Source organism: Calliphora vicina, chromosome 2 (assembly GCF_958450345.1).
Source record: "Calliphora vicina chromosome 2, idCalVici1.1, whole genome shotgun sequence".
Lineage (NCBI taxonomy): Eukaryota > Metazoa > Arthropoda > Insecta > Diptera > Calliphoridae > Calliphora > Calliphora vicina.
This window is the reverse complement of record NC_088781.1, coordinates 1,834,828-1,858,214: the sequence shown is the minus strand read 5'-3', so window position 1 is coordinate 1,858,214 and position 23,387 is coordinate 1,834,828. Positions and strand designations below refer to the sequence as shown.

Here is a 23,387-nt window from a genome sequence, read left to right as displayed (position 1 = left end):
GTATAGAATATTGATCAACAACATCATCGTCGTCATCATGATCATCAACAACCCAGGGTACTTGAAATTGCAGTTCAAAATATAATTGCTTTGTCAAAAACAATTTAGAGGATTGAAGATGTAAAACACACTCACTTACTTACTTACACATTCAGCTTAGTATAGGAAAATCTAATAGAAAAATATCCCCATAAAAACCACATGTTTTTAAACATTCTTGCTGTCTGTTCTATTGTTAAACAAAATTAATCTCTACCATAACCTTCCATAATATTTTGTATTTCATTCAATCAAGCAATTTTTACACGCGAATATGTTCAAAATCTGTTTTTCAAATCAAAAATTCACAGATAAAAACACCAGCAAAAAAAATTGGTAATACATTTTAGTAGTTTTTGTGTAAATTTTTGAAAAACGGAAACGTATACACGCATCTATCCATCTACTCATTCATTCAGATAAGTAACGAAAATAACAAACTGATAACATTGAATGGGAGAAGAAAAATAGACATAAATTTTACAAAAATAAAAACAACAAAAAAATTCAAAAAGCTATAAAAAATTTCGAGATTACGAAATTTTTAAATGACTGACAATGACAAAGAATTCTAATTTACACAGGCCATTAAAAAAATTAAAAGCAATTTTTCTATTTTAATTTCCAAAAAAAAAACTGAAAAATTAAAAATCGCACACAGCACAGCTGTATCTATATTTTCATATTTTCAATATCTTTGTATATAAATAACCCTACTACAAAACAAAAATATATTTCATGAGATATTTTATAAAAAAAAGAATGCAACTCTATGGAGGATGTGTATTTGCTGTAGTTATTGTTGTTTTATAGACTAAACAGACTCAGCGTCGCTCTCGCAACAGCATCTACTACTGTGTGTGGGGTGCATTCGAAGGATAATTTGGAATAAAAGCGACAGGAATACAAAACTGGTTTATGAAAATATCATAGTCAAGGAACAAAATTTAAAAATTTTAAATTAACATACTACACCATTTCATGTTGAAATTGAGCAATTTTGAAGTTAGAAATTTAAATTAATATTAAGAAAACCCAAAATGAAATTCAGAAATTAAGAAAATACAAATTAATTTAATATTTGAAATTCAGAAATCGAAATTAATATTCAGAAAATGAAAATTGAAATTGACGATTACAATTTTTATTTTCTAAATTTTATTGTTTTTTTTTTCAATATTAAGTTGTTATTCTGAATTTCATTTTGTATTTTCTCAATATTAATATGGATTTTTAATTTCAATTTGTTTATTCTCAAAATTAGTTTGCTTTTCTGAATTACAATTTCAGTTATCTTAATATTAATTTCGATTTCTCAATATAAATTTTGATTTTCTCAATTCCAACTTGGAAAGATGTAGTTATTGTACAATTTTGACCAACATTTTAGAAGCTCATTTGTATTATAAGATGAAATTACATTTTGCCTTTAGAAATTAATCCCAACTCAAAGACATTTATTTTGTAAACCTTCTCTTATCGCTGCATCGCTCCAATTGTGCTCCAGCAAAAAATTTAACCGAACATAAAGATTTAAAAGATTTCTTATGATTTTCATATATTTTACTATATAGAAACATAAATAAACGAAGTACGAATAGCATAAAAATAAAAAGGTTTTATTTGTTGTTTATGTGTATTTATGATGTTTACAATTTAGTAGACATTTATCCCTAAAATAAGAAACCAACCAATTGAGTTTGTATTTTTATGTTAAACCAACTTGGCGTAAAGAAATGATAAACAGATTTTATTTTTTCTTTTTCAGTTTTCTGAGATTGTTTTTAAAAGATTTGAAGATTTTTGGTTTGTGGTGTGGAAATTTTATAAATACTTTTAACCGAAACTTATACGTATGTATGTATAGTATATGTATGTTCATGGAGAAATTTGTATTATTGATAAGGTTTTGAAAAAGAAAATACTTAATTACCATTACGGTAGTTTTGTGGTGTTAACAGGAGGGGGAAATAATTAATGAAGAGAAAACCTTCAACAAGATAATTGAAAAGAGGGAAACATTAAAAAGTGAAATTAAAATTAGCCAATACAACCACATCCACCGATATACGACTCCTTTTCTCTAAATACGCTACTAGTTTCTATTATAAATAATCGTTTTCAGTTGTAATTTCTCATATCCATTAGAATTGAGATGTTGAGATACTTTATTTGTCTATATGATTGAATTTAATAACAAGAAATTTTTAGCTGCAGTAGAAAATAAAACATTCATATCAAAACTAAACTGAACTGAAACAAAACAAAACAAAAGAGAAAGTTGACGAGTAATTTCTACTGTTACAGAAGAAGAGGAAGGAAGGTAATGATGATGACTATAATGACGAAGTTAATCATCATGAAGATGATGGTGGTAATGGTTTCGAAACAAAACTTACACAATTTCTTACAAATAAAAGACGTTAAAAGGTGCGTAGGTTGCTAAATAATAATAAACTTTCATTAACAAAAATTAAAGAAAAGAGTGTAAACAAACTAAAAGTAACAGTAGAATTGTTAAAGGGGTAAAAACAATTATACATATGAAAGAAAAACCCACCATTAATCACACGATTAATTAGATGTTGGTTTTTTGTTCATCTAAAAAAGACGTTACTTTCAGTTAGTGAAATGTTAAGACAGTGAAATGTTAAGTGTTAAAAGAAATGGTAAAAGATTTTCTTAAGTCATGAGATAATTGTAAGTATGTAGTAGTTTTCATAGTCACGCATTTTTGGTTTCGAGTTAAAGTTTAATGATTCTGTTTAGTTTTAAGCCAATTGCCCCAAAACCGTCATAAAGAATGGTTATTAAAGCAAATGACATGACATGACTGACTTTAAATTACAAGTTTAACATAATTTCTTGTTTTCATATGAGTAACTATATACTTAGTATGTATTTTGAGATGAGTATGTGGTAAACTAGAGATTATTATTGCTATTTGACATGACTGTAAAAAGGTCAAACGTATGTATAGGTATTAGCAGTTTCTTTTTTCAACAAATTACAGTGAAACCTTGATGTATTAATGTGCTAATAATCAAATTAAAAATACTTCTAACGACAAATTGTGATAAATTACTAAGCAGCCTGATAAAAATAAGTGAGAAAAAATAAACTTATATTTTTTATGTAAATTTATAGACTCAGGAATTCGAATTAATTCAATTTGAGCTTAATTCACTAAAATCTTAATTCCGAATTAAAGTTCATTCCATAAAACCATTCCCAAAATCTAGTTTTATTTAAATATCAAGTTAATATTTAACTCCTTTCAATCTTACCTCTCCTCCTCTATTGTTGTTGTTATTGTTAGCATGATTGTTATTTGTGTGATTTGATGAGCCAACCGAAACTCGCGATCCGGGTAGATCGCGCCACCTAAGTACCCCCATAACGGCTTGTCGAACCCAACGACGTTCGGCGCCTTCTGTATAAAATGCCACCTTCAAATTAAGACTCCAACGTTGCAAAAAAATCTAAGACGGGCACACGACAACGATGACGGAAGACAGACAGACAGACAGAGCCACCGACCAATATTTATAAAAAGAACCAAGGCTTTTTTGTTTAGCAAACAACAACAAAATTGTTTGCAAAATTGTTCTTAGAGACAACAACTCTTCGACGATGGCGACCAAAAACAACAGCCACACACACGCTTTACACTGTTACAAAACTTAATGTTTGTTTCCTTTTATGGCAGACCAGCAGAGTAAGACAGAGTGGATGGAGTACAAAGAGTTGCTTGGTGTTTTGTTGTAATGTAAAAGAGTGCTGGGTGGAAGCAGGGAAGTGTGTAAATGGAAGTTGTGAAAAATGGGGATCAGACAAAAAACAGCCTGTTTCTTTTTTGTCTTGAGTCTGCTTGCTAAATGAACAACATGGATTTGTGTTGTTGTATTTGTTGTTGTTGTTTTTCTAACAGTGGGCGTTTAAAAGAAAAACAACTATGTATAATAAATATTTTGGTTTTTCGTAACAAAATCCAGTTTTAAAGAAATATTAGCAAAAATCGGGAGGGGGGCTTTTTCTTAATGTTTTGTTGTGCTTTTTTTTTTGGTTTTCGTTGTATTTTGTTGTTGCTGTCAGTTGGCAAATAAATGGGTTGTGTTAAATTAAATTTTTTGGTTATTTTTGCCTCTTTTTTAAGTTTATTATTTTGTTTTATTTCATATTTATTTCTTAACTTGTTTGACAGGTTTTTTGTTTTGCAGTTTATTATCGTTGTTGTTGTTATGTTTTTTTAAATTTTTGAGAACATTGAGTAGCAATTCCAAGCTTTATTTTCGTTGTTGTTGTTTTTGTTTTTCTTGAGATTTAACATTAATTTTTATTAACAAATTACACTTTTTGTTAAGCTTAACTTTTTTAAAGCTCTTTTTTAAATTTCATAGAGAAACTTTTCAATTTTATATTTCTCAATTTTGTGTTAATTAAATATTTCAGTTTAACATAAATTTAGTTAAAACTACTAACTGATTTAATTATAATTTTATGTTTAACAAAATTTTACAATCATTTATATTAATAATACAGTATAAAACCACAAATATTTTATGATTTATAAATTTCACTGCTTGCTGATGCTTCATTTTGTGGTTTTTATTTATGTTTTTTTTTTGTTTTGTTATTTCTTTATTAATAAAAACAGTTTATTTTTAAAATTTTCAAGTTAGTTTTTGTATGTGTATTATATGCATTTTTTATTAATCACTTTTTCTTATATTTTTAGTCATTTATTTCCGTTTATGAATTTAGCAGCGTTCCAAACTCTAGCACGGCTCACTAACGAATGATTTGTTTTGTTTTTCCAACATGTTTAATTTGGTATTGTTGTGTTTTGCTTGTTACTTGCTCAATACTAAATAAAATGAAACTTAACAGAGCTGTTTGTACGTGTGCAGGAGAAGAGAGTGAGTAGTGAAACAATAACAAAAGAGAGATTGCAATGGGGTATGTTCAGTGCATAGATGCCAGATTTGACGATTTATTGGCATTTTGACGATTTTTATCTATTTAAAATTGACAAAGTGCGGTTTTATAGTAAATATAATCGAAATAAAAAATTTGAGAAAACGACACATTATGGGTACTTTTAAATATTTTTTTTCTTTTTGAAAATTTAAAGAAACAAAACAGGCAATAAAACAATTTTGTAATATAATATTGAAAAAAAATTATAAATCTGGTTTTTCAAAAATAAAGACGTTTTTTTTATTTTTAATTAAAATTGTATGACTATTTGACTGCAAAATTATTTGTTTTGAGTTTAAACAAAAATAGCCGATTAACTCTCAATATAATGTGGCAGCCCCGGTACAGTGATGTAAATACATAAGCAAATTAATAACAAACTTAACATAAAAGGATTATGTTAAATGTATTAGATATAAATAATATTATGTTAAGTTAATACTAAAGCTGTAAAAGTTAAATTTTTCTGTTAATTTACAGAAAATATGCAAGAAACTTTTATTTTTTATTTTAATAAAAAAAATGAATATAGTATATATGTATATACTTTCAAAAAAGTATTTTTATTTTTAAACATCAAATCTCATATTATGAGTCATTTTAAATAATTTCCTAAACATGTTCTTCTTTCGCAAAATTAATAAAAAACAAAAACTAAAGAAAAAAGTTGATAACGCTTGAAGAAAACGTTTTTTTCAAATATTTGTTATTAAGTAAGTATTTACAAAAATGAGCTAACGAACAACTCTTTGTGATAATAAACTTCCGAATTATTTTATACATTGCAAAAAAGCAAGCGCTAAAATAAAAAACCATGATAAAAATTGTTCATAAATTTTTTTGGGAAAAAATGTGATAATATTTATGTAGTTAGTCGACAATGAAGTTTTCTGATTTTAAATAATTTGTATATGTACATACCTATGTACAGTAGCCCAAGAAAGTCTACATACAGGAAAAATTATTATGTTACTTTAATTTAAAGCAGTTTTTTTATGAGATATATAACAATACATGTCTTATGTCGATTTTACCAAAAAAAAAAAAATTCAAATAACGCCAAAAAGTTCACCGTTATTAGAGTTATTGATTCTGAGTAAAATAACGAAAAATTTATTCTCGGTCACGCCTACTTTTGGGTGGGCGGGGCTATTAAGTTTCACAATATTTTGAACATTAAAGCCCAAAAAACCAAAAAAAAATTTCGTTATTTGACTCGGAATCAAAAATTCTAATAACGGTGAAATTTTGGACGTGATAGGAAATGTTGCTAAACCAGACTTAAGTGATGTTGTTTTATTTTTTTTTAGTGTGAATTTATTTTTTTAACAAATATATGTATTTCATTACTTTTAACTTAAGAATACAGCTTTCAACGAAAGAAATTTAATTTGAATTCCTGTATGTAGACTTTATTGGGCTACTGTATGTATATTTAAAGACTCTTTAGATTTTAGTTTTATATTTGAAATTTATATCTCTCTGTAAATATTATATCTGGCAAGTGGCATCTTGTTATTTCAATGTAAAAAAACATATTACTAACAAAACTTACAATATTTATATGTCAATCTTAAGAAACTCCAAAGCCAATAATATTGCATTCTAGTAGAAAAGTTACTTAACAAAACAAAAGGCATCAACTTGTGTTTTTATTATTTTTTCAATTCATTTATTTAACATTTGAATAGAGCGAGAGGATGATGATGATAAACAGATACGAATTATTTGCTGACATATGCAATATAAGCAAAAACAAAAATATATATATGTATGTATAAGAGTTGCCAAATTAAAATTTTTAAAAATACATAGAATTTTCATTTAAAAATAAGTAAAAAATTTTAATTTTTATTTAATGTACATACACATACTTGTATTTAACGATTTTTTAAATAATTTTTTGGGTTTCAAAAATATGAAATTTTATTATGTACATACGAGTTGGCAACTCTTTTTCCAGTTCTTTCCTTTTTGAGTTTTTGTATATTACCATATAATCGCTTTGTAATGCAGCGTATTTTATGCTTAGACACAATCAATTTGAATGAAAGGTATAGGGTGAATGCACCAGTAGTCGGCAGTTTAACTTTTTTTCAGTTTTTAAAGTGATACCATTATGAGTGCGAACATTGTATTGGGATGTAAATAGGTTATTCTTGTTTGGTAATTTGTATAGTTTTAGACTCAATTAATTCTTTTCAAGCAGTTTTTATTAAATTTGAGCAATTTACGTTTTTTTGAAAAAACACGATTTGTACCCGAAGTCGGCACCCTTGATCCTAATGTCGGCAATTTGTGACCCAATTGTCGGCATAGCATTTTTTATTAAGGAAAGAATAAAATCTTAAAAGAATTCAAGTTATTTTTTATTTAAAATATCAGCCATTTAAATAAATACTAATAAAAAACATAAATTAGTGCATTTGAGGTGAAACCACTGTGGGCAAATATCATATCCTACATTTTTAGACCATCATCCTCAGGATCTGTGTCCAAATCCTCTTCACATGTGCCCCTAACTCGTTTTATCTCCCTTTTTTAATTTGTTTTGGTTTATTTTATTTTTCTATTATCACTGTAATTATGTATATGTTTGCGGTAACCATTTATGTTTATTTTATGTTTAAGTTACCATTCACATCATTGTAGCAATCATATATACATATGATTGTAGTAAATATGTATGTGTTTGTGGCAACCATGTTTATGATGTAATACTTCAACATATTGTGTTGTTCTAGGATTATGGTTATCATATTCTGAGATCAACATATTATGATAAATCATTAATCAATCATGTTAATGGTAACGTAAACATATTATGGTTACCGCAATCATATACAATATCCCAGTGACCATAATATTATTAAAAAACTTTGAAAAATTTGAAATGTACAACTACAACTTGTTGGGATTGGACTTGAACAGTTAAAAGGCTGAAACCAAGTATTTGAATAATTATTTGATAAAGTTGGAGATGAGTAGTGAACAGGTTTCAACGTTTCATTGTGATTTTCTGCAGCTAAAGTTGGCGATACTACCATATTTTCAACTTTTCCTTGTTAATTATGAACGTGCCTGCCTCTATGGTAAGATTACTCACAATTTCAATAGTTTGATAATTTATTTTTAAGTTATTGTTCTCTTCGATAATGTCATCGGAATCAATTCTACGCTCATATTAGGAGCTAGTCGGTTGACTATTTCAAAAGCTAGATCCAAATCCGTTTCTTTTCTCATTTTCAGGCCGATCACCTACTAATAACTCCAACTGATTTAGTAAAGACCCTGTTTATTAAGGTACCTTACATGATTATTTTAGAGAGAACAGTTTAAAAAGCCCTTTATACCATTTCTCTCCGGGTAGATCATATACAAATGGTGTGGTTTGCTGCTCTTCCTTCACGATTGATTGAACCGTGTTAAGTTAATCCTCACTTTCTTTGGAATTAGATAACACTGTTTGCGGCCCCATTCTCATAGGACCTTCGGAACCGTATAATTTGTCCTATATTTTTGAACGCGGAACTCCATATTGTTTACTGGCACCTAATACAGAAATCAGGCCTTCTCTCGCATAGAAAATATTTTAAGGCTTTTTCAGGATATTGGTGCATGGGTTTTTTTTCTGGAGTGTCCATATTTGGAATTCTAAGATATTAGAATTAATAATACCTACTGAATCTCTAAATATTACTCTGTTTAACGATCTCCAGTCAAATAAAAAGCTGCTGCCGAGTTCAGGATGCTTGGTCTCCTATACTCGGCAGTTCTTAAAATGCTCAATTAAAACTGTGCCGACTATTGGGTAAACTCATTTCAAACTCATTTTCTCCAAATCTATTGTCAAGAGAGATGAGTAATAAACAAATTTGTAGAATTTGAGCTTAATACAAAAAATTAGCAATTTTCCTGAAGTCGGCATCACTATGCCGACTATTGAAAATCATAGAAATTTTTGTTCCTAATGACGGCATCAATTAAAATAACCAAAAAATATATTTATTGTGAAAACTTTCACATTGTAGGTAATATTTAAACAAAGTTTTATCTGTTAACACCACTCTGGTAAAAATATTACTTAAATTGATATGGTTACTAACTTGTTTTAGTTGGCCTTGCCACTAAAAAATTTCTTAAAAAACAGGCACTTCCGCACCAGTTGAAAGATGGTCACTTAATGAGGACAAAAATAGATGAAAATACTCATCTCACCCAAATTTAAACATTACATAAAGATAAATGAGTGTATGTTTAATTAAAGTTAAATCTTACTTTTGTATAAAATTATCGTTATTCTTATTTATTAAGCTTTTAAGTCAAAAATGCCGACTACTGGGTCATGCCGACTATAGGAGCGTTTACCCTATACATAGTTTTTTGGCATTTGACGGGCAGACAGATTTTGCTTTTGGGTGTCTCTATTTCTTTAGTTTTTTTACTTTAGTTATTTTTTTTTCTTCTACTCAAAGTCTTAAGAAATATGTGCATTTTGGATAATACAAAACAACAAATGCAAAAAGTCGAAAGATATACAAACATACAATTTAAGGAGAAAATATGAAATTAAAATATCAATCAAGAAAAAGAAAATTGAAAATAGTTTTGAAAGAAGAAACGATAAATTAAATTTAGAAAAAATAAATTTAAAAACAAAACTAAAATAATTGAACGAACATTTTCAATCCAAAAATAAAATATGTATTGGAAAACTGTTAAAACTAGCTAAGACTAGATAAAACTGAATTGGTTTTGTAGGTATGTAGATTTGTTTCAAATTTAAAGTCAATTTGTTTTAAATTAAATAAACCAATTTAAAAATACATACATAGTATCTACTAAGAAAAGTCCATAACATTAATTAAAGACAATTTTAAATTTTAATTTAATTTCATAAAATGTTATGAAATGTTTGAATTTTCTCAAAAATCCATTAAAATTAAACTATTTTTATACACTCCACACTTCTCTCTCTGGCTTCTTTAAATAACCATAACCGTTAATATTTTAATTTAAGTTTTGATGTGGCGCAAACACACAAATAAATATCAGTCAGTGAGTGCAGTTATGTTTTTCATACATAATGATGATTAATTATAGAAAAAGACAATCATCATCACGAAGAGCACAAAGTTACAGATAGAGTATAAGATAGAGCCAAAACAAAAAATCAAGAAATGTTAGAGAAAATATGTCTCCCTCCCCACTCACTCACTCACATATAAATAATTTACCGTTAAAATTGTTTATATCTGTCATTCATGTGTTTGTAGTTAGATGTGAATGAATCTGGTTGGATTTGAAGCTTAAGAATTCATTTAAACAAAATACATATTTATGTATTTATTTAATCTTTTACTCAACTTATGATGTTTTGTTGTTATTGCTGGTTTTTTTTTGCAAAGGTCTGGTTGGTAACTCTTTTGTTAATATGTGTTCTTTTTGTTTCTTTTGCGTGTTTGTTAATATTTGATTGTAAACTTCATACATATGAAATGAAATTCTCATTAAATAATGGCAACTTATAGGTATTATTATTTTTTTAATGTGTGACATTTTTCGTGAAGCGTTTTTTGCTTTTTTTTTTGGAAAAAGTAATTTAATTTAATAACTGCTTTTGAAGGTGGGAAAATCTGTCAGCCAGGTGTGTGTCATACAGTGTTGCCATAAATTTTTTGAAGAAAACTTTTTATTTCTAAAAAAAAAACTTTTTTTCAACAAAAAAAACTTTTTTTAACTACATAGGGTAAACGCTCCTATAGTCGGCATGACCCAGTAGTCGGCATTTTTGACTTAAAAGCTTAATAAATAAGAATAACGATAATTTTATACAAAAGTAAGATTTAACTTTAATTAAACATACACTCATTTATCTTTATGTAATGTTTAAATTTGGGTGAGATGAGTATTTTCATCTATTTTTATCCTCATTAAGTGACCATCCTTCAACTGGTGCGGAAGTGCCTGTTTTTTAAGAAATTTTTTAGTGGCAAGGCCAACTAAAACAAGTTAGTAACCATATCAATTTAAGTAATATTTTTACCAGAGTGGTGTTAACAGATAAAACTTTGTTTAAATATTACCTACAATGTGAAAGTTTTCACAAAAAATATTTTTTTTGGTTATTTTAATTGATGCCGTCATTAGGAACAAAAATTTCTATGATTTTCAATAGTCGGCATAGTGATGCCGACTTCAGGAAAATTGCTAATTTTTTGTATTAAACTCAAATTCTACAAATTTGTTTATTACTCATCTCTCTTGACAATAGATTTGAAGAAAATGAGTTTGAAATGAGTTTACCCAATAGTCGGCACAGTTTTAATTGAGCATTTTAAGAACTGCCGAGTATAGGAGACCAAGCATCCTGAACTCGGCAGCAGCTTTTTATTTGACTGGAGATCGTTAAACAGAGTAATATTTAGAGATTCAGTAGGTATTATTAATTCTAACATCTTAGAATTCCAAATATGGACACTCCAGAAAAAAAACCCATGCACCAATATCCTGAAAAAGCCTTAAAATATTTTCTATGCGAGAGAAGGCCCGATTTCTGTATTAGGTGCCAGTAAACAATATGGAGTTCCGCGTTCAAAAATATAGGACAAATTATACGGTTCCGAAGGTCCTATGAGAATGGGGCCGCAAACAGTGTTATCTAATTCCAAAGAAAGTGAGGATTAACTTAACACGGTTCAATCAATCGTGAAGGAAGAGCAGCAAACCACACCATTTGTATATGATCTACCCGGAAAGAAATTGTATAAAGGGGTTTTGAAACTGTTCTCTCTAAAATAATCATGTAAGGTACCTTAATAAACAGGCTCTTTACTAAATCAGTTGAGAAAAGAAACGGATTTGGATCTAGCTTTTGAAATAGTCAACCGACTAGCTCCTAATATGAGCGTAGAATTGATTCCGATGACATTATCGAAGAGAACAATAACTTAAAAATAAATTATCAAACTATTGAAATTGTGAGTAATCTTACCATAGAGGCAGGCACGTTCATAATTAACAAGGAAAAGTTGAAAATATGGTATTATCGCCAACTTTAGCTGCAGAAAATCACAATGAAACTTGAAACCTGTTCACTACTCATCTCCAACTTTATCAAATAATTATTCAAATACATGGTTTCAGCCTTTTAACTGTTCAAGTCCAATCCCAACAAGTTGTAGTTGTACATTTCAAATGTTTTCAAAGTTTTTTAATAATAGTATGGTCACTGGGATATTGTATATGATTGCGGTAACCATAATATGTTTACGTTACCATTAACATGATTGTAAATAAATATATATTTATGGCAATCATTTTCATGATAATGATTTATCATAATATGTTGATCTCAGAATATGATAACCATAATCCTAGAACAACACAATATGTTGAAGTATTACATCATAAACATGGTTGCCACAAACACATAAATATTTACTACAATCATATGTATATATGATTGCTACAATGATGTGAATGGTAACTTAAACATAAAATAAACATAAATGGTTACCGCAAACATATACATAATTACAGTGATAATAGAAAAATAAAATAAACCAAAACAAATTAAAAAAAGGAAGATAAAACGAGTTAGGGGCACATGTGAAGAGGATTTGGACACAGATCCTGAGGATGATGGTCTAAAAACGTAGGATATGATATTTGCCACAGTGGTTTCACCTCAAATGCACTAATTTATGTTTTTTATTAGTATTTATTTAAATGGCTGATATTTTAAATAAAAACTAACTTGAATTCTTTTAAGATTTTATTCTTTCCTTAATAAAAAATGCTATGCCGACAATTGGGTCACAAATTGCCGACATTAGGATCAAGGGTGCCGACTTCGGGTACAAATCGTGTTTTTTCAAAAAAACGTAAATTGCTCAAATTTAATAAAAACTGCTTGAAAAGAATTAATTGAGTCTAAAACTATACAAATTACTAAACAAGAATAACCCATTTACATCCCAATACCATGTTCGCACTCATAATGGTATCACTTTAAAAACTGAAAAAAAGTTAAACTGCCGACTACTGGTGCATTCACCCTACATACTAAAATTATAAAACCAATTCGTACATATAATTAGACTGAGATAATTTCAGCTCCTAAATAAATGAATTAACATATTTAGTAAATGAATTTGGGAACATCATTTTGAAATAAACGGTTCAACTTATTGATATCATAAATTTACAATTTTCCAAAAAACTTTTTTTTAAAAAAATTAAACTTTTTGCATCTCAAAAACCTTGCAAAAAAAGGGAAAACTTGACATATGGTAACGCTGGTGTCATAAGAATGTATGAATGACTGACTGTCTATTGAGCAAACTTGAGGAGAGTAATGACAAGTTTTGTTTTAATGACATTTTCATAAAGTTTGTACCTAGTAGGTAACAAAAAATACTTTTTTGTTGTTGTATTTAATTTCAATCTAAAAGAGGAATTAAAAATTAAGGAAAATGCGATATAAATGTCATACGAGTTACGAGGTTTCATCCACGAATAATCGATTACATTATCCAAAAAAAAAGTAGGATTTTCACAAATTAACAAAATTAGACGTTACAAATATATAAAAGTAGCAATTTCAACTACATATTGAAAAAATGTTGGAAAGTCAATTTTTTTCAATACCATACAATTTTTATGTGATTTTTAAATGAATTAATAATAAGGCTCCTCGTGTGAACGCTTAAATGCCTCGCAAACTGTGCATTTGAATTAGCTGTTTTTTGTTTACTTTTATTTACATACATATATGAAATAAAAATAAATTAAATATAAATGTAGTATGTATAAATGAAGAGAATGATGAATAAATGGCATTGTATACCAAAATGTTACCTAACAGCAAGAACATAAAGAAAATATTTTGTTCCAAAGATTTCGATTGCATTATAAATCTTTAGAATTCAAATCTATACAATTTAGAAAAACTTTTTTTAAAGCTTTTGTTGAATTTATCTTTATTTTTTATATTGCAAAAATTTATAAAACACGTCGCGCAAATTCGTTAAGATTCGTTTCATTTTACTTTTTCCTGTGTTATTTCTCTAAGTGTTTGTTTAATTGCTGCTGCTCTTCTGCTTGACTTTTTCAATTAATTTGTTTTTGTCTTAGGTCAGTCTAAACACATTTTTTTAAATATGTACATCCTTAAAAAAATACGTTTTATAACTTTTGTTGGTGGTGTTGGAGTATAAAAAAGCTCTAGCTATTCAGTTTATACAATTATTTAGTCCTTATACGTTAAAATTTTTTTCATTAGCTTTGAATAGAAAGAAATATGCAGAGAAAAAATTCAATTAAAAGTTTCAAGTATGTAATAGAAAGTTAGTTGTAAATAAAAAAGAAGTGAAAAGTGCAAACACTCAATAAAAATAGTTAAAGAATTTTAAATACTCGTAAATACTTAAACACAAGACACTAAAGAAGTAAAGAAAATACAAAAAATTAATAAAAGTTTCTTTTAAACATTACCAAACTAAAAACATATATATGTAGATCTTATGTCTGAAATCGATTCAAATTATTTTGAAATTACAAAATAAATATGTACATATGTAATGGAAATCAAACAAAACTGGTTTGAAATCAGAAGTTATGAAAAAAAAATCTTTAAAAATTAAAAAAATCTCTGCAAAAATTAATTTTGTAAAATATACATATGTACATACGTATGCATGCATGCCCTCACATATCCTGTGGGAAATTTAAATACTATAGCAAATTATTGCGGTTTTTTGTCTTTTACAACAGTATAAGCAAGCAGTAACAGGATACAAATTATCCTTTGGTTTATTTTAGACAACAAACAAGACTCGTACGTATGTGTGGTTGCAATTTACTTAATTACAACTAAACAATAATAAAAAAAACTCCCCAATTTCACTGACTAACTTTCAAATTCACTTTTTTAACAATGTTTTTGTATTAATTTTTGTTCATTTCATTGTCTTCCCAGCAGGTTGTTTTTTTTCTATATTTCGTTTCAACAGGAAGTCTACTAAAACATGTCGTTATTCTTTGCCAGAGTTTTCACTACTTACATATAAGTTGTTCATTTTAGTTTTTTTTTATATTTTTTTATGTTACCAACTATTCGCATATATTTCACGGTCTTTTGAGTTTGGCTCTTGAATGTGTGAATTTTGTAAAAGAAGACAAAGACGACGACACTTTGAAGTAAAAACATAATTTAAATGTTAGTATCTTCTTTTCCTCCGTATTCTGTTGGGTTTTTGCTTATTTTGCATATGTCAGCTTTGGAAATGAAGAAAAATTAACAACTGCCTCACAAATTTGTCTAAAACCCTAAGCAGCGAAACAAAAATTAAAATAGTGTTTTTAGGTTTTTGGGGAATTCAGAACGAATTCGAAAGATCGGCTACTATTTATACAAATAATTATAATAACAAAGCATTTGATGTAATAACTCAAATTAAAATTTAAAACTGAGAAATAGACATACAAACATTTTTCTATTTTCTAATATTTCAAAAAAAAATTCAATATTTAAAGAAAGAAAAATTGAAATTTTATTCTTTTAAAATTAGTAAATGTTGCAAATCGTTTGTGGAAACTACTAAAGACCTAAGTAATCCCCTACTCCGTGATAAAGGGGCTACTCAAATTAAAGAGTTGTTATTGTTGTTGTACAAGTAGTTGGTAAACGAAAAGACCCAGACCCTTTTGCTAGCAGAGTAGTAGTAAGTCAGCAAATCACCCATCATCATAAGGCCGGCTAACCAACCATCCATTCAACCCGCTGTTAAATGTTGCATCAGCATATTTTACAAATATGTATGTATGGATGAATGTATGTATGTTCATACATGTGAGATAGATGTGTTTGTTATATTGCACTTCTATTGTGGCATGAATGTATGAGACTTTTTCATATACTTCAGAGTAAACTGAAGTCGTTAGCGGTAGTAGGTATGAGTTTTTCCGTCTACTTTTTTTTTTTTTTTTAAAAAAAGTAAGTAGTATAAACGTTACGTAGAAGAGTTTTGTTTTAATTGCCATATAAACCAACAGCAACAACTAAAGCAAACCAAGTGAACAAAAACAGTATACAACTCCCACCATCATCACCAGCTCTTTTAATGTTCCTCCACATTTCAGCCACATTTTGTTGCATTTTTTTTTTAATTCACGTATTTTTACAAATGTGAAAATGTGGAAATTATTACAAACTACCTAAAGACTGTTTCTTGTCTAGTCACAAATGGATTCTAAATCATGTGTGTGTGTTGGCTGGGCTGGATGAAATACTCAGATGAAACAGCAACAACAGCAGATTGTGGCAAACACATAGACATGACATAGTACGAGTACTAAATATACCCGGTAGTTCTTTCTGTGGCAATATACGCCAAAGTTCTTAACACAAGAGATCGAGTCAAAGTCATATATTTATTGTAGGATTGAATGATCTGAAGTTGTAGAGAGCTTGCTTAATTTATGGTGGCCAATTACCAAATGTTAGAGTAACTAATGACATCACTAGTGAAGTATTGGTATGTTCGATACCTGTCAGTCAGCACCACGATATACAGGGTATTTATTGAGTGTGCATTATTTTACATTATCCACATCATATCATCGTTGTGTCGTCTCTTTTAAAATATTATGGAGTATCCAAAAATCTTGTTACAACCACAGAATGAATAGTTTATGAATGAATAATGTTGTTCTGTGTTTAGTTTAGGGTTTCATTTTTAGTGGCACTTTTTTCTCCTCTAACTGTGTGTAAAGTACGAGGAGTACAACGTTGGAATATTGTGAAAAATTATAATTATTTTCCGGTTGCTTTAAGCCAAGTTTATTTTTCTTTCTTTAAATTTTTTCTAATTTTATTTTTTTTTTCATAAAATCAACAGTTGCAGTTACGAGTACTCGACGCTTTCTCATTATATATGTACATATGTTCAGCAGAAAGAGAGGGGTGAAGGTTTAAAAACCAAATACATATAAGAATTTGAAATAAAACAGCAGTTATTATTATAAATGGCCCTGGCTATAAATTTTTATAAATACCCATCCATTATTCATATACATAAAGATGTATTTAAGATTTCAGATCTTTAATTAGTTGGAAATGACTTAGTCCGTGATGACTTATTCCGTATAAAAACCCAGCTGACAAACAAATATTGTAATAAATTGGCAAAATAAGTTTGATTCAAGCAAATCATAGAACTCTAATTTTAAAATTTTTAGGAGTACTCCAAAAAGTTAGGGCTTGTTTCTTAAACACGACCGGAAAAAATTTTTTAAATTTTTGTATGTACCTATATCACCACTGAGTTTTCAAATAATTTTTTAGCGTTTTTAATACAAAAATTTGAAAATCAAACAATTAATATGAAATTTATGCATATAAAATATTGTAAGAAAGCATTGTAATTGTATTTATTTTAAATATTTGTGTTTTCTTTTATCCGTTATTTAGTATAAAATTATTAATTAAGTAAATTTAGCTTTTTGTTTAGTCACAACATCTTAATTGTAAACTTTGCATTAAAAAACCACAAAAAGTATTTTTGTTCGAATTAATATGAATGACCTCAAACTTAAAGAAATGAATCAGATCGTAAATTATTCCAAGAAATTCTTAAAATGTTTAAAATAAATTCCAAATCCTAATTGAAATTCAAAAAAGAAGTTCTAGCCAGGGCATGAACAGAACTTTTAAATCCGTCAACATTCAAAATTCACATTGAGTGTAAAAGTTTGTAAACAAAACGAAAAGTAGCAACAAAAAACAATAAATTTGTAAACAAAATTGTGAGAGGATCTCAAAAAATGATGTTGTTGCTGTTGTAGTGCGAAAACAACACAAAACAGAATGTTGCTGCTAAGAAAAATATGGTGGCTGGAGAGCAGAGCCCTGATGAAAAGTAGGGAGAGGATAATGATGATGATTATATTATAACGGTTGTTTTGTACTTACAAACAGCACTTGAGCAAACATTTATTTTTAATAAAAAAAACCCGCATATTTTTTTTATTTTTCAAAACTAAAACCAAAAAAAATTGCAAAATTTGTATATTGAAGTACTTAAACAAACATACATATGTTGAAGAAACTTGGTTTCTTGATAAAGCAACTACGTATAAACAACAATAACAAGAATGAAAGACACGTTAAGTAAGAAGAAAGGTGGCAGGCGAGCAAAGAACTTAAACAATGAGGGTAGAAACTTAAAATATATATTTAAATACACTCGAGAAAATCCGCTTAAACTAAACTAAACTATGTACATATTCTTTTATCCAGGGAGTTGTTTTTTTATTTTAACAAAGTTTTGTATTCAATAAAAAACATTTTTTATTTTTTAACTTAATTTTAGTGTGTAAGACTCAATTAAATTTCAAATTGTTTATTATTTTGCAATGTTTTATTTTCTTTTGTTAATTTTATCATTCTTCAGAAATCTTTCTTTGGTTTTGGTGTTTTTATTGTTAAACAAAAGTAAGTTTTATTTATCTCTTATGCAAATTCAGTCACACAAAAAACAAACTTAACTTAAAGTTCTCACCATAAAATTTTAATTTTACGTACATATTTTTTATTCATTGTTGTTTGGTTGTTTTTTTTTTATTCAACAATACATTAAGAAGAAACCATGTTGACGAAATTCACTAATTTGTTAAGTAAAATGTATTATTTTAGTAGTATAAATGTATGTACTTTTGTTACTCATTCATTATATTATTTTATGGATTTTCAGGAAAAACTAATAGAAAAAACTCTCTCCCTGCCAACAATAAACATTATGATGGCTGGGATAAACAAAAAAAACCTGAAACAGTAACTAATAAACTGTGAAATTTATTTCACCCACCAGCGACTTGTTGGCGTCCATCACTTTATGAATATTATTCGTCAATAACCCAGAACAAAACAAACTAAATGAACAGAACATTACAAAATAACAAAAAAGTCATAAATGAAAAAAAGGTTCAAAATTGTTTTGAACAATTTTCGCCAACAGTTGTAAATGCAATTGTTTACGAGGATGTGTGACGTCTGATAAAAACAAAAAGTCTTTGTATCGAAAAACTCATTTCAGTTTCTCTTCAAATTTAAAGGTTAAGTAGTGATGAAGGGAATTAAAATAAAATTAAAAGTAAATAAAGATTAGCTTTGTTTATGTTGTTTTTTTTTTCAAATTGGTTTGATATTAATGACATTTTTTGCCTGCTGTAATATTTTGTTTAGTTATTTCTCTCTAAACGATTGTCTTGGTCAGTTTTAAAATCAACACCTATAAAATTGTTGCTGCCTATAATAATGGTTGCCAGTTGTTTACTGCTACACACTTCTGGCATAAAACAAATCCTTGTAATCTTATTAACAACTCAGCATCACAAATAATCACGAATCAAAAATGTAACGAATTACTCAAGTTCACATATGATGTAAATAAAAAATTCTCAAAACAATAAAATTTTGTAAAAAAAATTCAATAATTATATAGAAATTTCAGTAATTTTGCAATATTTTTATTCTTAAAAATAAGTTTGTGAACCATTTTGAAAATGAGAAATTTTGTTTAACTTTTGTCGTTGAGTTTTAGAAATGTCGTTGCGTTTAAAAAAATGTAGAAATTTTTTTTAAATTAACTTTTTTTGTGAAATTAAATATTTTTCTTTATTTCTGCGATTTTTTCCATATTTCTTGTGAAACCAAGACTTTTTGTTCCTGTACTGAATGTACACTGTTATTAAAATATTAAATTTTTTTAGTAACTTCTACTAACACTGTACATTTTTTTAAAATGGAGTTAATGGTTCATAATAATGTGTACATATGTATATTAAATTAAATCTTTTAGTAACTTCTACTAGCTTCTAACTTCTAACACTATACTTTTTTTTTAAAATGGAGTTAATAACGTTAAAAAAAAACTAGAAATAATAAAATGCTACCAATCTGGCAACTTTATACTCCGGATGCTCCGGCTGACATCAGCCGCTCACAGGCTGATGCCTGTGTATTTCTTATGGGAATGTTTGGATGATAGACCCCCCAAATCTAAATCCGAAAAACTTCATATAAAAAAAATGGTTTTGCTGACGTCAGCCACTGATGTCAGCCGCGTTGTTGCCACACAAGTTGGTACAATATATAAATATAAATTATGGGTTTGTGTCTATGATACACAGGAAATTAAACTGTATTTTTACTTTTAATGTAGCCAGCGGTGTTCCCACTACAAGTTGGTACAATATAAAAAACCCAAATTGTGATTTATATTTTTGTGATGAAAATAAAAATCACTGAAAATAACCGTTATAAAATGATTTATATTGAAATGGTTTGGTATGACATTTATTCGTTTTTGTTGTTTTTTAATGGTTTTGATGTGAGATAAACAATTCATTTGTTCTTGTTCTTAATAACTGTTACTTTCTCTTTTATTTACATACAATAACATATTGTTAGTAATTTTTAACAAATTATGCAAAAAATATGATAAGTATGAAGTAATGTAGTCAGAGTAACACAAATGAAAATATTCTTTTAAATTGTTATTAATATTTTGATAAATTGTATATATTTACGCGTTGATTTGCATCAAATGCATTTTTGCGATTTATTTTTCATGTTCGCAAATAAAAGTCACAAGCTGACCTTTACGAAAAAAATAAATTATAAATCACTTATTCATATTATTTGTGTTTGTTTCTTTTCTGTTTCTCTCAACCCCAAACCTAAAATGTTCTCGAATAAATCACTCTCTCAGTGATATATCGCAAAAAATTAAATGGCTCCGAATTATGAGAATTTACCCTTGAAATGAAATTTCGGTCTCTGATATAAATATAAATTATGGGTTTGTGTCTATGATATACAGGAAATTAAATACTATGTTTACTTCACCGCTGCGGTGAATTTCTTTTATTTTACCTCGAAATTCTGGTTCCTAGCCAAGACATCATTCAATAGTCAAGTCACAAACCTATACGACTAGTTTACATTGTTGAAACCCAGAGGGCGCAGCAACATTAAAAGTAAAAATACAGTTTAATATTCGGTAAATCGGTTTTTCTTCGAAATGTCGGTTTTTTGCGAACCGGTAAATTTGAAATGTTGATTTTCGGTTAAACGGCTTATATCACTCGGTTAACCGGCTTTTAAAATTTGGGATTAAAATCAATAAATCTCCCGTTTTAATGAATTTTTATAGTCACATTATATATAACATTTGGTCTGATTTAAAACCTAAACTTATTTTGTTAATCAATTCGTTAGCTTTGTGTACAAATGTGCTAAGTGCCTTACTAAAATCCTTGATTTTATATATTTTTGAAATCTGTTAATGCGATTGATTTTATTACTTATTTGGTATGATTTATAATGAAAAATTATCACAGTTAAGAAGAATTGCGTTTGCATCTTATAGGTCCTTTTTTTGTGACTTGACCGACCATACTTTCTTACTTGTTTTTATATATGAAAGAAAATAAAATTACAAGTTTTTTAATGAAATCTTTCAACAAATTCAAGGAATTCAACAATATATGAAGAATTTCTTGATGGTTTCAATATTTATTTTATAAAATTAGTTTCGTAAAATCTCAAAAAACATTTTTTTAATTAAGCCTAACTTAACAATCTAGACGATAATTAAGATTTTACAAACATTTAAATAATAAAATATAAATATTTTCACGTTTGGCTCATTTCTAGCTAAACTCACTTTTTTTAAGGTTGATTCCGTTTAATAAACGGAAAAAATGTTTGTGAACAAAAAACTATTAAAATGAAACTAATGATTTAATGAAAAAAAAAAACAACAAACCAAAAGAAACTAGTCAGTGTTAATTATTGCACATTGAAAGCGAAATAAAAACATAATTAAATACAATTGAAATTTAACTGAAACGAAATGAGAAATATAAAATTTGGGACGGGTGCGGTGTTTCTTTAATAAATGGTGATTTAGAAAAAAAGCTAAAATAATGACAAGATCATAATATTGTGGTTTAAGAAAACTTTGTTTGTACTCGTAAGTGTTAAAGTGTCAGTGTCATTATGATTTTTTTCTAGTATGAAATTATAGACAGTAAGTAAATGATCTCACAAGTACTTGATGACCAAACAAACACTTTGTACAGTCCCACAAAATAACGAGTTGTAGGTGTTTTTGGTAAATTAACAACCTTCACAATTATTTTTTAGTTAGTTGTGTTTAATGGCAAAAAATAACATTGCATTGCATTTAATTTTTGGAGTTGTAATGAAATAATAAGTTGTAGAAATAATGATAAATTAAAGTAATTATTTATTAACAAAGAATAACATTAGTTGGTGGTTTTAAAACTGTTGCGAATTTGGTTCATACTTCCGTTCAATCTAATTTAACGCACTAAGGAACGGACGGACAGACGTACACATTTAAACATTGTGTTAAATGTTGAATTTGCTAAAAAAAATAAATAAATTGACAATATTTAGCTGCTGAAATATTTGTAACTCTCATGTTGTAAAATTTCCAACAGCAACAAACACATCAAATGTTTATGAGACAAATTACATGTTGTAAATGTTTATTTAATGTTTATTACATGAAGCTGATATTTTTGTTGCACAATTAAATTCAATCTCATCTCATCTCTATTTTGTTTTCAGCACAACGGCCGCTGGAGAGAGGGTGTTTCTTTTTGGGGTTGCTTTCTTCCTGTGGACATCACATAGAATTTTGACATTTATTGTTTAAAATCTTTTTGCTGTTACTTATTTTTTTTTTTTTTGTTAAACATGCCAGAATTTATATGAGTACAATGTTTAAACAACAACAATAACAGTTTTATGACGTTGGCAACAAGGAAATGATAATAAAATTTTACACAAATTTTGCAACATAAAAATAACATAAAACCGACTCAAACAAACAAATAAAAAGAAGAAGGAGGATGATAAATATTTTATGGCCAGCTTTTACAGTTGTGAAAGGTCAGCTAGTTGTAATTTTTTCAGTATAATTTAAGCCATTTGTGAATTAGTTGTGGCTGTATTATATTGTAACTTATGAAGCATATTAAGTTAGAATTTTGAGTGTTTAACTTACCTGTGAAAAATACGGTGGGAGTTCACATCTTTGGTCTTCTAAACGAGAACACTGTACTCGTTCCAGCAATTCGAAGAGATCATGTGTAGCGCCTCTTAATCTTTCGGGACTGTGGGTTAAACTACCGCCACTACCTTTTGTTGTGGTACCAGCCATAAAGGCATGTTGGCGTCTGTATTGAAAAAAAAAATAAAATTAAACAAATTAAAAATTTATTTAAAAAATAAAAAAATCAATCGTTAGGGCTAATTTTACAAAACGAAG

The 23,387-nt window shown here is 27.9% G+C and overlaps 1 protein-coding gene across 5 annotated transcripts in view; it reads right to left on the bottom strand.

Annotated features, from left to right (window-relative positions):
• The window catches only part of RapGAP1 (Rap GTPase activating protein 1), a 153,083-nt gene that overhangs the window by 44,897 nt on the left and 84,799 nt on the right, over positions 1 to 23,387 (bottom strand). For 4 of the 5 annotated variants that reach the window (XM_065502111.1, XM_065502110.1, XM_065502113.1 and 1 more), the window contains one exon: positions 23,124 to 23,295. In XM_065502111.1, coding sequence (XP_065358183.1) covers positions 23,124 to 23,295 — 172 coding nt within the window. Of the gene's footprint in view, positions 1 to 3,326; positions 4,453 to 23,123; positions 23,296 to 23,387 lie in introns of those variants that run through there. The other variant, XM_065502114.1, reaches the window with a different exon arrangement.